Raw genomic sequence first — 21,055 nt, forward strand, 5'->3', positions numbered from 1 at the left:
TTATTTTAAAAACAGCTAAAAATATGACTGCTTCTGCATGCTCCAATAACAAGTTGCTCGGGGGAGTAAGACCTGAGATTGGCGAGAACGTGAATTAAATGAAAGTAAAAAGTTTGATGAAAGTGATTCAATTTAAAATATCTAAATACTGATATTGAAATACAGACGTCAGAGAAAAAATGAAACATTACATTCTTAAAAGATGTCACAAGGACACATCTTAGTTTGGGTTGTTATGACAACATATTCCATTTCACACATTGTACAAAGTCAGCAATTGTATGGAAGCGTTGTTAGTCTGTCTTTGGTCTTTATTTCAAGGATTAAAATTGTGCTCATACTTTATTATATAGAATATTATATCATTCACAAAACCAAGCAAAGAGGCAGAATAGACAGTTTAATCTGAAAAACACAATCTTGCAGAACTAAAACTCATTGTGCTAATGGCAGTCCTGTACCCTAAGCAACCTAAGAACAGGGGGCCTATGACAACTATAAATCAAACAGCCCCACACGGCCGTAAAATCAGCCTCCCATTCATGTCTGCTCTTGTTTGAACATGTGCTCTAACTTGGTTTCTCAGTACATACACAACCTGGTGTTTCCTTTCCCCTATTACAGGGAGACCATATTAATTAATCAATTAAATTACGTGTCATTTTCAGACTTTTCATAGAAATAGAAAACATTTTTCAAAGATTTCTAATTCATAACGGTGGCTTGCACTTTATGTCTAAACATCTTTGCCTGTAGTAGATGTGTTCTCATTAAAGGCAAACTCGGTTAAGTTTTATTTCCGGGTGTACAGTATACTGAGGGAAGTGTATTTTTACAAATAACAATTACTTTCTTTGATTATTTTTATTAAACACCAACCTTCAGACTGTACAAACCAGACCTGATAGAGATTTTATGTTTTTTAGTTTGCTGTAATTTCATTGGCGTTAGAGGCCAGGTAACCTGTCTTGTGTATATACAGTATTTGGCTCTTCCCACAAAAGGGAACCTGGTGAGTTTGCCCAATTAGGTCATGCTTGTTTCAGTCCTCTTCAGGATTTCATTACATGTAGGCCATAGGACAAGCTGCACCACACTTATGTCTCCATTTAGTTTATTCAAGAGAAAAATCACTTTTGGTGATAAAGTATCGAAATCAACTATAAAATGCCAAAGCAACCACACTTCTGTTTTATTCTTCATATTATTACTGCTTTTTACAGTACTTTCACCTGTGTTTCTTCTTTTATTATTGTATTCTATGTAGTTTTTATATATGTACAGCATATATACAATTTCCTCGTACTTTCACATAGAGAAAGTGGTTTGCACAGAAATGCAGTATGTTTTTTTTAGATTTTGAAAGCACTAAATACAACTGAAATGTTTTAGAAAACATTTAGTGTAAATATCACCTTAGCTAAAAATGGAAAAGGAACCATGCTGTGCAATATTACAATTTAACAGATATGCATGAAAGCAAGTAAGACTGTGATAATAGCTGATTTTATCACCAAAGTAGCAGAATACTTTTTGAAAGCCCATATTACTGGGATATTTAATCTCATGTTTTAGAAGCTGTAATAGTTTTGTGATTAAGATAGGAAAAGCTGTTTTCTTGCAACAGTCAACTATAGTAAGCAGCTTCATATCAATGAGGAACATACGATAGCTTCTTACAGGCTTTGCAAGAATTATGTACAGCATAATAATACAAGCATAATGTATGAACTGAAACACACAAAAAACAAATTTAAAAGAAAGGAAATTTGAATGCACATCATAAAAAATGTTTTGTGTGCACTTAACATTTTGGTTTATTAACTATCAAACACTTAAAAAAACAAAATAATGGAATTGTGTCTGAAATAAAACATACCACGTCTCTTTGGTCTTGATATATAAAAACAGAAATAATTTTGTCTTCATTGAAATCCCCAAAGAAAAAAACAAATCTTAATAGCCAAGCAGGGAATATTAAATCTGGTACATCATGAATAAAATGTAATTTATTAGTATATACTGCTTTCAAATAGTATCTGTATGGATAACTTTAGGAGTTTAACAATAGAAATATTATTAGTTATTTTTCATTTCGTATACTGTTTAAGAAATCATTGTAAATTGTGGAAATAATAAACACTGTTCTTTACATATTATTACTTAAAATAACTTTACAAAACAAAGCAGTAATGTTTCTTGTTAATGTTACAACATTAAAGAAGGATGTAATTTGAAATTCAGAATAGAGGCAATATTTAATTATTTTAAAATACATACTGTATATATATATAAATCCATACAAATATGTACTTTTCTATTACTTTAAATTGGATTTATCATGAAAAAGAAAATACATTTTTTGTTAAAACTGTACAAATAATTAACTAAAAAAGTTAATAAAACGGTCACTCTACAAAACCCTATTTTAAATGAGCTGAACTACAGCACGCACACATTGTTTACTTGCTGGGCCTATTTTTCAACTTGTATTACATAAATATGTGTCCTTATTTTTCTTTCTTGTGCACAAAATGAATTCTGTGTGCAAGCTGCCAGCAACAGAAAGCATTTTTCTTCCCTTTTTTAACTAAAACTAGATATAAGAAGGATAAACAACTGGAAAAGAATAACTCAGATGTTCAAAAATGTCAGATTCACTGATGAATGGCTGGGTGTACGTATCCCTTGCAACCAGCGTGCCCTAGTTTCTGACATGCTTTCGCAATGTGTTTCTCAGAGTAACAAAATACACTTCCCCACCTGCTCTGAACACTCCGTTCTAATTACGATTCCTGAGCAGCCCCCCCAAAACAAAATAAATTAATCTCACTGACAAAATAATAAAAGTAAAAATAATCCAGTTTACATAATGAAAGCTTCCATAAACCCTGTTTATTTTTGTACATTGATGAAGCAGCTTCAGGCAAAAAGAAGTGAAACAGGTTATTTTAAATTTTAAAAGCACAACCCCCTAATAAGACATTTTTAGGAATTTGAGGAAAAGTAGCATGAGTTTAGTTACCAGGACACCCAGCTTTTCTGGAGACCATGACATTGATAAATTGCCAACAGTCAGAAATATGCTGCTTGACAGCAGCTTGAAAGATAATTCACATTAATGACTGCAACTGAGTCAAAGGACTCGAAGGTAAAAGAAAAGCACAAATTCGAGGGCTCAGATACAATATATACATCTTTTTTAAATTAAAAGTGACTTTCAAATTTTTTTTGGAATGCTCTAGCAACCAAATAAGGATGCCAATAAGAGCATTAAAATAGAGCAAGTTATTCATTTCATTCAGATAGCTGCGTCCTTCACACAATCTACTGCTTCCTCACAGTGGTGAAAGGAGGAACACGTGCCACAACTTTCTGGTGCAACATAAGCTGATCTTCTAGTTGTGTTGTAGAAAGACACAAAAAAGAAAAGAAAGACCATCGAGACTCCTATTCGCTCACACCAGTTCTGTCTAAGGAACAACTTTCTTTTGCCAAAACTCCAAACTTTGCCTGGAACTCCCACCTGACCACATCTCTGGACTGCTCCTCTGCACCCCAGTCCGATAAACGTTCAGTCAGAACATCTCAACAGACTTACCAAAGAGCTTGCCGGGAGTGTCCTCACTGTCATTTGATTCTGCAGGCACAAGCAGAGACTCATTCAGCTCGCTGTCTGAAGTGGCCGCTTTGTCCTCACCCCTCAGCTCTGCGCTCATTTCACTCCGGAGCGATAGCAAAGGCTTACTGAGCTGCCCAGTAATCATTGGATCCTAGAATGAGCAAGAGACCCAGGTAAAACGTGGTTAGCTTTGGTGTGTGCTTTCACTCTCTCTCCTTCTCCCCTCTCTCTCTTTCCCTTTTGCGCGCTCTCTCTCTCTCTCCTTCTCCCTTATCTGAGTCTGATGCTGCTCCTGCTGTTATTGCTGGCTGCAGTCAAGTGAAGAGCTATTACAGATCGCATGAGTTTTCCATTACTCCCCACCCTATTAAAGGTCCATACCATTGAAGAGGCTATAGCTACTTTAACGCACGCATATGTATGGAAACACGTACATTTCTAAAAATATACATATGCTTAAGTATGCATGAATATATTTTCTATAGCATATTTATATACAGTATTGATAGATAACAGAAACATATTTACTGTGCACTTAAGACCAATTAAGCACTGTAATTATCTGTTTAATTTGTTAGTGTGATGTTTCCTGAACTCACACCACTCTGAGAAGTAGCGAGAAGACAAAGTAATGTGTATTGATATGAAACACACTGAATGGTGCTTTAAATTCCAATGATTCACTCACATTGATATCAGTACAACACAGTTTAAAATAATGCTGCACAAACACAAAGTACATTGGGCTCCACACCACATACTGGGACTCATTCAGACAGCCCTGCTTTCCAATAACACATCAGTTTGAACTTATATTGGTACTTGTAGATCGAGCCAAAAACAAAAAACTGCTAAAATAAAAATTTGTTGCAGCAGCAGTATTTTTTTAGTGCTCTGACAGCACACCAGTCTTTTCATGCTATACCTGTATATCCAGGACTCAGGAAAACCAGTGTGGCACTTCAATTAAACCAACAGAAACAGCCTTCCAACATTCAAGAGCAAAGGACTATGAATTTCAGATTGTACTTACTGAAAACATTATTCCACACTGTGATCGTGGGCTCCTACTACAATAACAATAAAGTTACTTTCCTCAACAGTGAAGACGATTCCAAGTTCAAAAACAAAATCAGCAGCAGACCCCTGTCCATGCAAATTTGGAAGTCTCAGCTTTCTTTTTCCGACAGTCCTCAGACTTAAGTGTCTAACTTCGGCTAAAGAGCACGGCAATAAACGACAATAATGGGGAGAGAGACAAAACTCTGCAAGGGCATGGTCGGCTATTTATTGCCACGTTTATGCCTAAATGGATCTGGGCTGGGAACAGGTGACCAGCGCGTGCATTCGGCCAGGAGCGGAGCTGCCTTTCCGCTGTCCACTCATCCTCACATTGGTCGATGTTCTGACGCCTGTGGGGGCTTTTTAATGTATTCATCTCTGAAATCAGGGATTTGATATGACACATGATAATCTATGAAAATGTTAATCAATAAAAATAGTTTAAGCTGTCATCAAATGCGCCACAGTGGTCAATACTCATATCGCTGCAAACAATGTCACTGTCATCGGGGCTTAATTTGCACAGCACTTAAATATTGGACTCTGTGCATCAATGCACTCCGCTCTGAGATAGGTAAACACATTTTCTCTCTATTTAAGCCTGCCGCACTCTACATGCATTTAGCTGAGCCAAATCCTCCCCTTTGAATAGTTTGATAGGACCACTGGAGGGCAAAATTAATACTTAATTGAATCTCGCAGTCATCAAAATAATCAATACTTTTTTATTATTTATTCTTTACAGTCTGTTGACTGTTTGAAACCTCAGAGGAATGGTGGAAAGCATTCATGGTGTTGAAATACTGTCATTTAACAATGTAATTTTCAACCGGGGCATTAGGGCTTACGAAACATATAATAAAACAAAAAAAAATCAGGCTGAAGCTGGCAAATAAGGGAAGAAACGGAAAATGGAATTATATTTTTCTGCCATCTGTAACAAAAAGAGAGGGACAAATAAAAAAGCAACTGCGGCAAACACATCTAACGGAAGGGCAGCCCCCACCCCAACCCCCAACCCATCTCTCTCTCTCTCTCTCCCCCCTTTTTCTTTGCCTTTTTTGAAGGTTTTATCATATCAAGAGCAGAGCAGTGCTTTCATAATGCTGACATTTCTCTTCCTGACAACCCTAAACAAGTGGAAAGGATGAGATCCCTGATATCATCTTTCATCACCCTCTCAAGTTTAAGAAACAACATGACAGCTCCTCTCCCCTCTTACACTGTTAATTACTTAAATAAAATACTAATCTCTGAGCAACATTAAACCAAGGCCAATATGTATATTTCAGCACAAGTGTTGGGCTCTAGAGAGGGATTGCCTTACTCTGGCTTACTTCATTATCACCGCTGTGTAAGTACAAGGTAATGTACTCCCTTAATTCAAAAACCATGCAGTCTGGCTCTGCTGCACACAGCGGTCATCAGATATCAGTGCTAATTGCTAATGGCTTGAACCACATTTTACCAAGTATGCTGATTTTATTCCAACACAGGTTTATCCTGCTACAGTGCATCCCTGCAGTAACTCACAGTTTAGTAGATTAGCTGTTCACTAGGTTTCTCTGTGACTTACATTTTTTTTGCTTTTATGCTTATTAATGTAGTTTTGTGACTTGTGGTGTGAAGTTAGTTAGTTTATCTATTTTAGTTTTTCATTTTTATAGTTAGTTACTCTTAATATTTTAATAAAAATATAATAAACAATTACATATTGTGCTTCATTATTAGTGTTTCCTAATAACATGTTGTATTTTAAATGTGATACAGTATCTGTTCATTCTGCTTATTTTCAAATACTAAATCTTGAACTGGAATGGCAGGGCAACAAAATTGTACATTAAAAATGTCCACGCATTTCTAGGGCATGCTGACAAATGTGGCTTCAATGAAGGGTTAATCCTTAAATCACTCACAATATAGCCTTGAAAGGACAGTCAAATGACAATATGAGTTTTTCACCCTGCTGTTCTAGCTGACTTATAGCGTTTGACAAAAGGAATGAAGAATACAGTGAGCCTCGTTATCTAAAACTCACACTGGAATCGACCAAGCTCTAATGGAAGTGCACCTCATGTTGAGTATGCCTGCTCCTCCAGACAGATGTATATGATGCAGAATGGATTGCTGACAATAATAATACAGAAAAGAAAGGAAACATCAGTGTAAACCTAGATTTTCACTGAGGACTTCAAAATATTTGTATAACAGGAGCTAATGGTATCTACGAACAGGTGCAGGTACAAGACCGGGGAAACTATAATAATTGTGTTAAAATAAAAAATAATGATACAATAACCACCAATGTGGTCAGCCTTTTCTATGGCATTTTACAGTCATATGACAGTGTCAGCAACCAATACCTTCATGTCCACAAAACTGCTCCTTTTTTTTCCCTTTCAAAACACACAGATTATGAAAGCACAAGAGAGCATTAATGAAGCCCATCATACTCCTAAATGTGTTCTAGATGGTCTAGATTTGGTTTTGCATCTATTAAATCATATGGTAGCTATCTGAAGCTGTTCAGAATTTATCTGCCTCACAAATACCATATTATTGTGAAAAAGAATGTTTGAAACAAACTGAAGTTCCATACTTAAGAACCTAGCGAGTTCTCCCAAATAAGAATTCAGATCCGCCTGTTCTTGAGAGCTGTGCAGTCTTCCAGTGACTGGTTCTGGTTTCTGCCAAGTGATGTCATGACTACGAAAAAAAATGCATGCACTCTGAAATGAAATGGAGCATACTTTCTCCCAGGCAGGTCTGAAATGACCAGATTATTCACCTCATACATGTGTGCACAAAAACAAACCATTTTTACAACTGGATGTGAAAACATGTGAATGGATCTCACACTTTTGGGGTTTTCTGTTGTACAATGTAAAGCTATTCGTAAAAGGGACTAGTGAAATACACATAAAACAAAACAATCAATTGGATTTAGTTTTTTTTTAAAGAAAACAGTAATTTCAAAAACTAGCATTATATGGTTTAAAATTTTAATTTTCACTCCTGAAGTATCAACTCGATAATTTCTGTACATATACATATACTATATATGCTTTATCTATATTATTAAAACTCTCACATTAAATTTGGTAACTGAGTCAGATAACAATGCAGCTTTATGTGGAATTTTTCAAACCGTGTTCTTTACTGGATAAAGCTCATTTATGTTTTTTGTGACAAAGTTGGTACCGTACAGTACATGCATTTTGAAGTTTGATTCCTTTTTGCCTCATATGGAAACTATATCTTCATTGTATTGATTTTTTTTGTGCAGCATGTAACGGCTTTGACAATCGGCACATTGATGTTTTCATTGATGGAGAATCCTGGACTTTCTTTGACTGTGTTTACACAGTTTTTCCTAGGACATCTACCAGAAATGTGTATTCAATTTGAAAATTTCAAATTCCCAAGAGAAAGGTACTTCAAGCCTCGAGCTACATTTTTTTCCACATTTACTAATTTAGTCTTTTGTTATACCAAGAGTCCATCGGATAGCAGACCGGAGATAAAGGCTTCATATCGAAAGGTGAAGCCGAGGAGCTACTGTTTCTCTGCTGCATGAAGATCTCAGCAGCTTGAATCATCTTAGATCCTCATCTTAGATCGCAGGTGCTTAATTGGCCTGCTCAGCGCCTTTAAAAAATAAAGTGTACTATAAATCAATTACTATCAATTCTTCTGAAGCAGGACATCAAGTAAAAAAAGTATTGTAAGGTAGCGATGCACTGGACAAATTAAATGAATTTTAACACCTTTTGAAGGAGGACTGATATTTTTTTATAATGTCTTCTTCTCTTCTCCAGGCTCTGCAGAAGCAGTGATGGGCTCTGTTTGTCTAAGCCCCTAGTGTTAGCTTGACACACCTCACTTTTCATGCTGTGCAGTTTTGTCATTGTCAAAATGCCCTGGGGACTTTCAACCCCATGGCACACAAAGCCCATCCCACGTGTGATATACATTAAGCCACAAAAGCTTTTAGATCACAGCAACAGACTTACTATCCAACATATACTCAATATTCAACAGCAGTTTAGAAACAAAAGCCAATCATTGAAATGGAATGAAGATACATTCATACTGTACATAAGATCCAATTCATGCCGCCTGAATTCTTGAATTGCGGACCTTGAAGGTACTTTTGTCTGATGTGCAAATCACCAAAACAAAGAAAACAACACCAAAGTAATAAAGCATCGATATATAGTACGAGAACTGTTCGACTTCTTATTTGCGATGCAGCTGATCCCTTATAGGGGTCAGTCCCTACCAAGTAACCACACATTAATTTCCTGTTCATCTGTTACAAGTTATAATGAATTTATAAAAGAACATTTCAATCCATGAAAACAAAAGTGTTATAAAAATAAAACCTGCCAAAACATTGGTGTGTATTAATGCTAAAACTCCCTCCAAAATACAGATACTGTACATAAACATATCTTAGCAGTCTACCCTCAGGTTCCTGCAGTGAGTTTCTTTGAAGTTCGTCCAGGAACTTCAAAGGTCCTGTAATGTTAGGATTTTGGCTGGTGTACCGGCCCTGTCAGGAGGATCCCATGTACACTCTATGAGGTTAAGGCTGAGAATCAAGGGTCATGACACAACAGTGAAAGGGGATGTGGTAAATCAATTAAACTCATCTTGGTGGGTTATTTAATCTTTTTTATTCAGTGATGAGAAGCACTAAGCTTTTGTCTGGGGCATCGGTACTCATTTTAGTACATCATGTTTGCTCCAACATCTTATTACTTCCACCCAGTTCCCTTTCTGTCCTTCATTTGAAGGTCTTATTGTCAAATTTGGTTGAGTAATCAATTTCGCCTTTTTTTTAAAGGTAATGAGTCTGAATTCTGTATTTCCCCCCTTTGGAAATCTAAGATACCATCACTACACTGTGAAAGAAATCCAACGGCATCTTAGCCAAAATGTGAAAGGCTGTGGTGAGATGTACAGTACTCATGTTTTATGTCATTGTATAAATGTAAAACCAAAAAGTTGAAGAATGCCAATAAATAAGAAAACATTCAGTCAGCACTGGCTAAAAAGTGATTGACAGTAATTTAGATTCAGCGTGGAGTAAAATACATTCCCTTTAAGGTCACAGTTATTACAAATGGCTTATTGTCTGAGGATACAGAGTGAGTTCTCTACATGTATTGGGGCCACATCTTCATCACAGTGCTTGGGGAATCTTATCTTACTGTAAGTTGTCCATGAAACACTTAAATCATGTGGTCACTGCTAACTTTATTTTTCGCTGTTTGTTACCTTCCAACCAAACAACCCATGTTGCAAAAGTAATATTACACAGCAGTTGAGGAACAGAGTCCAGTTTCTATTAGAATGTACAGGGTACTACATGACAGGTAGGCAACCGCAGACACTAGTTTAGAGTGCTATTGTTAAAAAAAAACCTTACTGAATTTATACCACTTCTAAACTGAATTTTTATTTGTTGTTTTTTTTTTTTCAAATTCACTTGATGTAGAATGTAAGCAACAAAAATGAAATAGCATAGTGTGAACTCATAAGAAGTGAATTTTGTGCGTTTTCTCTTAAGTATGTTTAAGAGGATGGGAATATTTATTATAAGGATCAAAGTATATAGAAAAAATGATAATTCTAGCTGTAAATACTTTGTACTAGCCTAATCTACAGTGTAATTAAGAACATGTCTAACAGTGTGTTTAAATGTGCTTAAATAAGTCTAAAATTGTGAAAAAATAGTTTATGTTGACATTGTATTGTGAGATTTTCTGTTTCATAACACAATAATTACAATAAGAAAGCAATTTTGAACCTGTCAAATTTGAGAGCTTTTTTCCAACTGACATATGTAAGAAAACCAAATACATTCAAAGCTTTTTTTCACACTGGGGACAAAGTGTTTGCCTGATGCATGCAAACTTTGCAAAGAATAGATAGTATACAGTAGCATATTCCATCATTCACAACAAGTTGCAATTGCTTTAATTATTTGTGGGTCTTCTAGGAAAATAAATAGTGGAGTTGGTCTGCTTAGTAGAAAATTAGCAGAATAAAAGATTGGAGAAATAAAAAAGAAACTCTCTGACTAACAGATGGAGCCACTGCACTCAGAAAGGCCTAATACCTACTATGACTCGAACTCCCGTTCCTGATATCACTGTATCCTCTAATTCGCAAATCCTGAATAAGAAACACAGTAGCACAAAAAGCTGGAATATAATAAAAGGAAGATTTTGTCACACATCTGTCTTTTGTGACACAGTTGATAACAATTACAACCCTCTATCCTGACCTCAGACGCTACATACTGTGTGGTCAGTAAGGGATAGGAAACCTCCAACACTTACTGTGATACAGTAAGTGGTATTGGTAGAAGAGTAGATGTCAGTAGATGGGTTCCTTCTGGATCAGAAATGTCAAAAATCAATATCCCAGCATGGTGACAGGGGACTTTGTGCAGTAAGAGGTGCCATGCTTTGGGTGAAGCCATAAATCAAGATTATCACATCCCTTGGCAGCATACTCTTAATAGAGCAGGCTTCATGGCTAGATTCCATGCTGAGCCTTCCTAAAACTGGTGATCTGAATTGAGCTGGTAATGCGGTTTCTCAGTTCTTACCCTGATCTGCTGTTCCCCAGGGCAGCTGGCACATGCCTGTAATTGTTGCCATATGTCTCCCATGTGGGTGTTTCAATGCAGTGGGTCTCTCCATAAAGTGTACGTAAAGTGCTTTGGCATGCTATTGGATGAAAAGTGCTACATAAATGTAATAATTTAAGTTTTGTCATTTAAAAACGGTATCACTTGAAAGTACTGCTTCATAAACACTAACTGATTTCGATACAGGTATGTGCAAGGGTGATGTTGGAATGATGTTTTTGTGAATGTCGCTACATGAAGGCAAAAGGAAGTTGACATTATTGCTGAATTATGCCCATAATAATCGGGATAATCTCTCGGCACTGCACAATAGCACACATACAGTACAATATACTAAAGTAAAAAAGCAAACAAACTGACCTGGTCAAAACCAGGAGTAAATCTTAAATTATACATTAAAGACTTAAGAGAAAAAAAATAGGTCTTTAAGCGAGATATAAAAAATATCAACAGAGTCTCTAGTGGAACAGGGCAATGAGTTCCATAAATTCAGTACTTATATCAGGAAGCTCCTTTGGCCATTGTGTGGAGCCAAGTTTTAGCACAAACAGAAGGCTGATTAAGTGCTGGACTACACTGAGGCAAAAAAAAAGCCTTGAGACAAATTGAAGCAACATAATTCAGTGTGTTATACCCAAGATGGTTAACTTTAAAAATTACACAGGAAGCCAGTGCAACTTACAGAGGATGGGAGTTGAGTGCGTTCTTATGCAGAGTAATTTTAGTTAGAACATAAGCCACAGAGGGCTTGATATACAATATGACAGTCTATTTAGTACCTTTGATGATCTAAGGTATTACAGTAGTTTTGTATGCTGATTACACAAAAGATTCAGAGAGTGTAAAGTTTTGAGTTCTAAGAGCATTTATTACATGCAAAGTGTATCATTTCTACTGTATTCACAACAAGTTACAGTTCACTAGTAACTGGGTATAATTAGAATGTTTACTGAGTGTTTTAGTCATAGTAAATTGATGATAAGTAATTAATTGTAATAAATAATAAACAGTACTTCATGCGGAGTGATTAGTGGCCAAGCAGTACGTGCAGCAATGCTGGACATGGGGTGGAGGAGGGATACCAATGATGAATGTGAGGAAGAGAAGAGGCTTACAAATAGTATTTTTAATGCGAGGAAATGACTCCAGGAAAGACTGTGATTTAGGACAGCTGAGGCAGATTGAACTTGGTTGTTGTCTTCCCTTCCGAACATTTGCTATGAACCCTACTACAAACTCTGTATCATTAGATAACCAAGCATGCGTTATACAAACTAAACAGATTTGCCTTTATACACAGACTACAAAACTTTTAAGGTATACTGTATACAGTATATATAAAAAGGTACAGTATATATACAGTATATAGTAAACGGATGTTCTTTTATTGTTAAGCTTCAAAATCTATTCTACTTAGCTGCTAAAAACAAAAGGGCAAAAAGTAGGGGGAAAACACTATAGATACATTATACAGTTTATAACCGCTTTCTTCCTATCCTGCCATACTATTCCTTCAGATTCTGCACCTGCCTAGAAGTACATCAATGTACTTCTTTTTACGCTTATGGTTCAAAACATCATTAGATTTTGCGAGTTATCTAAAACAGACAGACAAACAAATTAAATAAATAACTCTGCACAACCAAAATAGTCATTAAAAATCACAGAGTCCCAGAATTGTGCGTGGGTGTTGTGTTGCCAAAATCTTGGTACACAGCACAAAATACAACCAAGTCTTGGACAATTACTCTTGTGTACTGTATGTACAAGACATGTAAGCAAACAGCAGGAGTCCTTACAACCTATGGATCACAGATCAGTGTGAGCAAATATGTTAAAAAGGGGTATGTCCTATTGCAGCATATTTAGTTCTGGACCCATCATCAAATGGTGAACATAAACAGCAATGAACAACACAATTTCTGCCTCCTTTCAGTACCTGAAACAAAACGTGCCTACTGTTGTCATACTATAAGCGATATGAAATATCAGCAGTGCCTTGAAAACTGCACCCTTCCCTCATTGTATTAAAGCTCTGCTTTAAAAAAAGCCCTTTGAAGCTGGGAAGCCATAAAACCCAGCAGGTCCACTTCAGATAAATATAAAAAAAAACATCGATCGGAGGAAAGTGAGGGTTCGTCTTTGTCCATCGATCCCCCAACTGACCTTCTGTAGCATCAAAGCCTACGGCGAACTAATCTGACCCTGGCATTAGGTAAGCTAAAGAAAGATACAAGCTACTTACGGTCCACGCCATCCCCTTCTTGATATATAATAAAGTATTCTCAAACTGCTCCTGGTGAGAACACTTCATGCTGCTGGCATTTCCTCACCACGCTCTGCTCACAAAATTCCGCCCTCAGCTCAGATAGGTGCCTGTCTATTGGACATACACATGAGTTCAAGCAGTGATCTAAAGCCCAAGACAGACAAATTATTTTTAATACCTAGGCTGTGCACCATTCAATGCCTAGACTAGGTCATACATTACGTCAGGAATGAGATACAGTCCATATATACTGAATAAAAACTATACATGCATTGCCTGGCTCTAATGTATTTATTTGTGTATACAGTATATAATGATTTTTGTGTGCAGTTGTTTTCCAATGGGTAGACAAATAAATATTGACTCAGTATAATTTTATTACACTAGATGTAGATGTAAATAGATATGAACTCCAGTCAATAGCCAGAATTAAGTTTAATTTTAAATATTGCAAGTGTACATATATTTTTAAATCCGTTATTCTTTTTTATTATTTTATGTATTTAGTATTTTATTATTTTTTATTATTTAGTATTTACTTAGTCACAGAGAATACTTCTTGCAGAATAATTAATCAAAATAATTAATGATGAATCCAAATCATAGAGTGTATGAGAAGCTGTTTGCAATATTCGTTGTGCACCAAATTTAAAACTGTACTCTAGCTGTAATTGTCAATGCCAGGTGCTTTCTGTATTATTATTTCAGGAGTTATTCTGTGTCTAGGACTTGGTATTTACAGTAATTCAGCCATGTTGTTTACCCTGTGCATGCTATTCAGTAATGTCTTTGTTGTGGATACTCACAGAAATAAATGACCTTCTATCACCTTTGATTGATTGAGTCCCACACACAGCAAAACCAGCAGCCTAATATGATCCCCAAGATTGAGAGTTATTAACCAACTGCTATATTGCCTGTGCTGCTGAAGGTAAACTTATTAACCAAACCCACACTACCGATGACCACAGCAAATTAGAATATTAGTTGGATAATATCAGATTATTTCACAGTGAAGTTCACCATACAGTACATATTCATCATGAAACACAGACATTTTACAGGACTTATAGAGAAAAACAGAGTAAAGAATGCCAAATTCTGTTATTACTCGTCTCATGTGGTGATACTTGTCATAGAAACGAATTAGTTTAAATAAAAAAAACACACTTTTTAAATAAAGTGAAATAACAGTTCTAAATTCTTTGACTCTCAGGCAGGATGTTACTTTATCCTATTATTGTTTCACTTTTACTTGGAAAAATGCAGTTCATATACAGTACATTAAGCACTAATTAAATTAATGAGTTACTGCATGATATACGTAAGAATAAAGTGTGAAATCCCAACCCCAGGTCAATTCTACATGATATTTCTGTCTTAAAAGAAACCTTTTTATGTTTGTTTTATGGAGTTGCCTCATAGTGAATAGTGGGTCATCTGTAATCTTTTCCACTACATAAGAGTATTCTACAAACATTTAAAAGTGACATTATAGCAGGATACAAATGTAGCTTACAGTACATTTTTACAGATATGCACTTCAAGTGCCTCTTCCCTCCCCAAACTCTCTTGAACCAGGGACAAAGGAGGTCAGAACTGACACACTGCCATTTCCCCCTGAGTTAGGCAGGATTTCTTAATTCTAACAGCACAATGCTAGGGTATCCATTTTGACATCCCCCAGTCAGAGGATTATTCAAAATCAATACTGCCATCCTGAAAATGGTGCCTTAGAGAAGGTAAAAAAGCCACTCTTAAAAAATAAAAAATAAAATATATCCTTGACTGCTTTTTCAGAAAAGATGCTGTTAGAAGCACGGTGACTCTCCGAGTAATACACTGTATGAAACTATTTTTACCATCCACACATTACAGATTAGTGATGAGCCTATAGAGACACATGCGCGCGATCGCCATGGGGCTTCTTGTCAAAGTCAACTTCCCTGGCAACCTCCTGGGAACTGCGCTGTGCACATTCTCATGAAAGGTGTGAAAATCTGATTTTCTCAAATGGATCAGTAATTCTGTATGAAGGAGGAAGGAGGATCAATAAATCTTTGCTAAGTAGATTGTAAAGGAAAAATTATTCTTTCAGTGACAGTGCATTAGGAACCTCCAAACAATCTCAATAAACTAAAGACATATCATCTCTTTAGCAGCCACTCTGACTAAAGCCACATTATTGTCACAATAAAATCAGCCTTAATAAATATCACGCCGATTTAAGGCCAAGCAACTGTTTCACCGCACTAGCAACTTGCCTGACTTGACTGCAACATGATCGCCTTTGGGCTGCAGACAGGGAAATTTGGTAGTCTCTTGTGACCTATTTAAAAATAAATACGACTAATAAAATGTATATCATGTCTGAGCCAGGTTTCACATCACTGCTGTACAGAAAATGGGCTCAGAAGCACAGACTGCGTTGCCAGGTCATATACCTACATTTAACACTCAGTCACCGAATTACTCAAATTACTTAAATTTATCACTTCATTGGCTTTTACGGCAACAGAGAGCATTAGTCACTAAGTGTGAAATATACACTAATTGTCAGGAAAGCAGTTGGGATGGATCTACTGTATACTGCACATAATTAGAAAGGAATTGATATCCTCCACAGCAAGTAAAATAAAACATTATCACACCCTCTAAGACAAATTAAATGCCTAATGCCTGTCATGAAAAAAAAACCAACTTATTATTATGCATTGTATTTAAATTTCATTTAAACAAATCTGCAGGACCAAGGCTAGAATCATCCATAATACCCTCACTAAAGCAAGTGTATCTTCACCAAATGGCTGCTGTTCATGGGATTAGTTGTTAGATGCAATGTCGGATTTTATTTGAACATTGAAATTATAAACCATTCTACTACGTTACAAACTCATGCATTACCTATTAGTTACCTATTAGTAATTACCTATTAACCACATACTGTAAGGAAAAATACTTTTGTTTTGTACTTTTCCATAGCATCATAAACAGAATTTAGTTTAAAGCCAAACACGTGTAATCAATGTTGAATCATATTTGCCACATATCCCTGCTTAGATTGTTAGCTCTCTCGAGTTCAGATTGGCTACAATGGTAAAACCTATGTCCACCTAACTACATACCTTTATCAAGGATGAATGAGGTAGAATCTCACTTGGTAGCTAGAAGACTATTTTAAGATATTTGTCTTATAAGTAACTCAAAAGCTGCGCTGTATGAGGCCAAATATTACAATAAAATGCACTGGCTGCTTACAGGAGTTATAGTGATAGGAGCAGTTGAGTAAAAATTAGAGAGGAAACAGCCTACACGTATGACTACAACAATGTGTTTAAATTAGAGATCTATATTTGTGGTCCATGAGTAAAGATCTGGAGTGATCAGGGCTGATCAAAACAAGGATTTGTGTCCACTCTCCTGTTAAATGTCAGTTGTAAATTGTCCAGATGGCAGCATCAACATATTTAAAAACTGGATGCTTTGGACATGACAGATCTTGCCAGGCTTGAATCACTGTGATGTGTGTGTCCTGGCACCTTAAGGCCAAATATGTCCAGAATTTTCCCGCCTGTAGCTGAAGACCCCAAAAGTTAAATATTTCACAATCCCAAAGGGCCTTACAGAAGAACTATTGGTTTTACAATGAATTATTGAAAATGTTTATACAAGGGAAAACCCAAATATTGTACATGATATGTTACAGTTCATACTTTTTGATCTATTCAAGCTAATCAGTTATAGGCAAAATAAAATAACACTTGGGCGGCAAACTGGCACAGTGGTTTGCATTGCTGGCTTACAGTGTTGGGCCCTGGGTTCAATTCAGGATCTGGAGTGCTATCTGTGTAGAGTTCTTATGTTCTCCCCCTGTTTGTGTGAGTTTCCTCCAGGTGCTCTGGTTTCCTCCCACACCCCAAAGACCGACCAGTAGGTTAACTGGATTCTGGGGAAAATTGTCCCTAGTGAATGCGTGTCTGCAATGGACTGGTGTTCCACTCAGGGTGTATCCTGCCTTGTTGCCACTGCTTGCCAAGATAGGGTCCAGCACCTCTGCGATCCTGAATTGGATGAAGTGCTTAGAAAACGGATGACTGGAAAATGATATTTGGAAATGTGCGGTCTGTGTCATAAATACGATTTGGAATTGTAGGTTTGCTACCACAAACAATAAAAAGAAACTCAGAGAGTAACAAGCCATTTCTTGTTTCAGCCACGGGCACCTCTTTGTTAGGCAATGACTGACAGCCTGTGTTTTAATTCTTTGCATTAAACCAGGATATTCTGTCAGCTGTGGCTTTAGTCTATACTGTAAAAACAAACCTGATTGATACTGTAAAGCAAAGTAGGCTTTTTAAAGACTGAATGGAAGAGAGTGCTGAAATAAATGATATTTTATAGAAAAACTTTGGATTAAAAAAGCATTAACAAAACAGCATTAGCAAATTAGCAAAACAGTATTAACACATATTTATACTGGACATACATAACCATAATATGGATTGTAAACCCATAACAAATAAAAATCAGGCAACATAATTTATATTTAATTTCCTGGATGAGAGAAAGCAAAGCAGGTCTATGGCATGTCGGAGAACAGAGCTAAATTATTTATTGAAGCAATTGCATTTAGAATACACCTTTGTCATTGACTCTTGTCCCAGTATGTTTTTTTCAAATAACCAAATGACCCTTCTTTCCTTTGTACGGAAAGCTCTTCTCAAATAGGCTTTCTCTTTTGATAATACACATGCAGTATAATCATCATTCTTTGGTTAAAAATGGCAAAATCCATTTTCCATTTAAGAAGAGACACAAACGGCGTTAGAATTCTGTGACATATATCATTCAGTAATAAGCTGTTATTTTAAGTTGACATTATGAATGTTTTTGATGCTAAATACACTGATAAGAATGCCACCAAACACTCCTTCATCTGACATGGAACTCACAACCATCAGCTATTAAGCAGCAACTAGTTTAAAACTTACACTTGCAACCAAAACCTCATCTCAGGGAATACCAAAGGATTTGCTCTCAAAGCAAACAATATTTTACTGCATTTCCCTATTATGAATGCCAATATTTCTATATACAGTACACACCTACATTAGATACCTGCAGTGGCTGCAATACTGTAAACACAATCAGTACTGTATTTCTGGAGGACTCCTAGCAACTGAAACTACATCTATGGAAACTGTCACACAATCCAGTTTCTCCTTTAAAGAGTGAATGCACTGGAGCTGGAGTTGCAGGAAAGGACAGATTGCCATATGATGAAAGAGCTGGCCACTCCCACATTCATAGAGACCTAAAACCCACATTTTCAGGGGACCAGCTTCAGCTGGTACCAGATTGCCAAAGGAAATAAAAGACAGCGTTTTATCTTGACATCCCCATCTAACATCACTTCACCAAAGAAGAAACACAGAATCGGCTACCAGGGCACCCACCATAACAGATGCTGAAGCCCAGACACCTGTAACAATAACCTTAATCAGTACTAGAGACATAAACACCACAAGAAAAAGAGAAGGGGTGACAGCTGGAGGTAGCAACGACTAGGTAAGTATGCAGCTGGGACACTAAAAAAACAAAAGCTGATTCTGTTGTCTCCCAAAAACCACAGCGGATGACCAAACAAAAGCAGAGAGGTTTTAAGTAAGGGCAGGTGGAAACCCATTTTGTTGTTCATCTTGGGACAGATTACATTTGTATAAACAGTGCATTTCTGCATTAAGAGACGGTGGACATAGTGTGATGAAGAAAACTTTGGTCATCTTGGCCACTGAAAAGCTATCTATGGCAAACAATGTCTATACAGACGTGATGAATTACATCTGATTTGGAGGTTTTCAGGTCTGCTGGGGTCAGGAAAAAGTTAAAGAAAATCCTGGACAAAAACAAGAGTTCAAAGGACTGGATAATAAGTGCTCATAACTAAATTCTAGGAGCATAAAGTTTGCAGATAGAAGAGAAAGCATTAGCATGTAATTATGATGTAATTGGAATGATTTACAAAGAGAGATGGTGATGAATATGACATTAGTGAGGACCAAACAGAGGAGAGAGGGGAGATGGAGGAGTAGCAAGAGTCTTAGAAACTTGGTGAGCTAAGCACCTATTAAAAGCATCCAACAGACACAACTTTAGGAGTATTCTTCATCTGTAACTTGATGGTACATACCATCAAATTCCAATAATAATAATAAAAAAGGGTTTTAAATGAAATTAAGCATATATTGGAAAGAAAGAAATGGTTTTCATGTAAGATTTTAATTTTCCTCGCATACTGTACAAAAGTGTCAGAACCCAAAACTGAAATGGCGGACATTAATAATATCTACTTTTTTACTTTGTTGATCACCTGACCACCTACTAAAGAGCACACTTTTATTAATGCAATCTTTTCAAAGAGTCAAGATGGAGTAAGGAAATCGGAGAAAAGAAAACAGCTTGGGAACTCTAATCATATTATGACATGCATTGAAGAGTAATTTGAAACAGATCACATCCAAAACAAAGCATTTGCAATTTCAGGAAAATAGACTGAGAAAGAATGAGATAGTTTTAAAGAAGCAGAATGGAACATATAGAGTAGGAAAGAAATGTGCATGATTTAATTATAAATATATGCTTCTAGAAAAATAAAGTGTGGGGTTTTTGGATATTGACTACATTTTTGGGTAACTAGAGTAACTTGCATTGTTGCATAAGCACTAAATAACTTCATTGCTGGAGCACAGGGACATGGGTGATTTAACCTGTTAAATGTCAGGCCTAGTGATAAAAAAAAACAATACAAGCAGAAAGGATTGAATATGCCCTTCTGGCCAAGAGAGTTATGCCTGCAATATTGTTGAAGTTACACCTCAGGTGGACAAGCCAGAAGCAGGACTAAATCCTCATTGGTAATGAATCAAGGTTTTCTGCAGACCACTCTCACAGACTTTGGAGCATGAGGCGCAGTCTGATGTACTAATTCTCGTGTACAACAGATCAATAGAATGAAAGACCAAGTGCCGTGGTTTAAGTATGAATGTACTGTATCTTGTTGTGATTAATTACATACAACCACATAGTGATTTATTACTTATTGTTTTATGTACAATCTGACTGTACTAAGCTACATTGATCAAGCCCTGGGACCTCACTTGATCTTCATGCAGACTCATGCCGATATGACAACATTCCTGGAGCACAGTACACATCCTTATGCTGCTTATGACAATGGCTTTCTTGACAGATGAGAAGGAACCCCACTGAACATTTAAGAGATGAAATGGGACAATGTGTAGCATCTAGGGATCAGAGACCAGTGAACAGACACATGCTTTTTCAGGCTCTACGAAAGGAATGGGACAGAATCCCAAAAGATAGCATCTGCTACCTGGTGTGAGCTTGTACAAGAGATGTACAGCTTGTATTGTTTCTA

At 36.5% G+C, this 21,055-nt stretch overlaps 1 protein-coding gene across 1 annotated transcript in view; it reads right to left on the reverse strand.

Annotated features, from left to right (window-relative positions):
• The window catches only part of pou6f2 (POU class 6 homeobox 2), a 202,188-nt gene that overhangs the window by 161,053 nt on the left and 20,080 nt on the right, over positions 1-21,055 (reverse strand). The window contains exon 2 of the mRNA XM_088643523.1: positions 3,602-3,773. Within this exon, the coding sequence (XP_088499649.1) occupies positions 3,602-3,773 (172 nt within the window). The remainder of the gene's footprint in view (positions 1-3,601; positions 3,774-21,055) is intronic.

The sequence above is a fragment of the Lepisosteus platostomus genome, chromosome 8 (assembly GCF_059453375.1).
Source record: "Lepisosteus platostomus isolate fLepPlt1 chromosome 8, fLepPlt1.hap1, whole genome shotgun sequence".
NCBI lineage: Eukaryota > Metazoa > Chordata > Actinopteri > Semionotiformes > Lepisosteidae > Lepisosteus > Lepisosteus platostomus.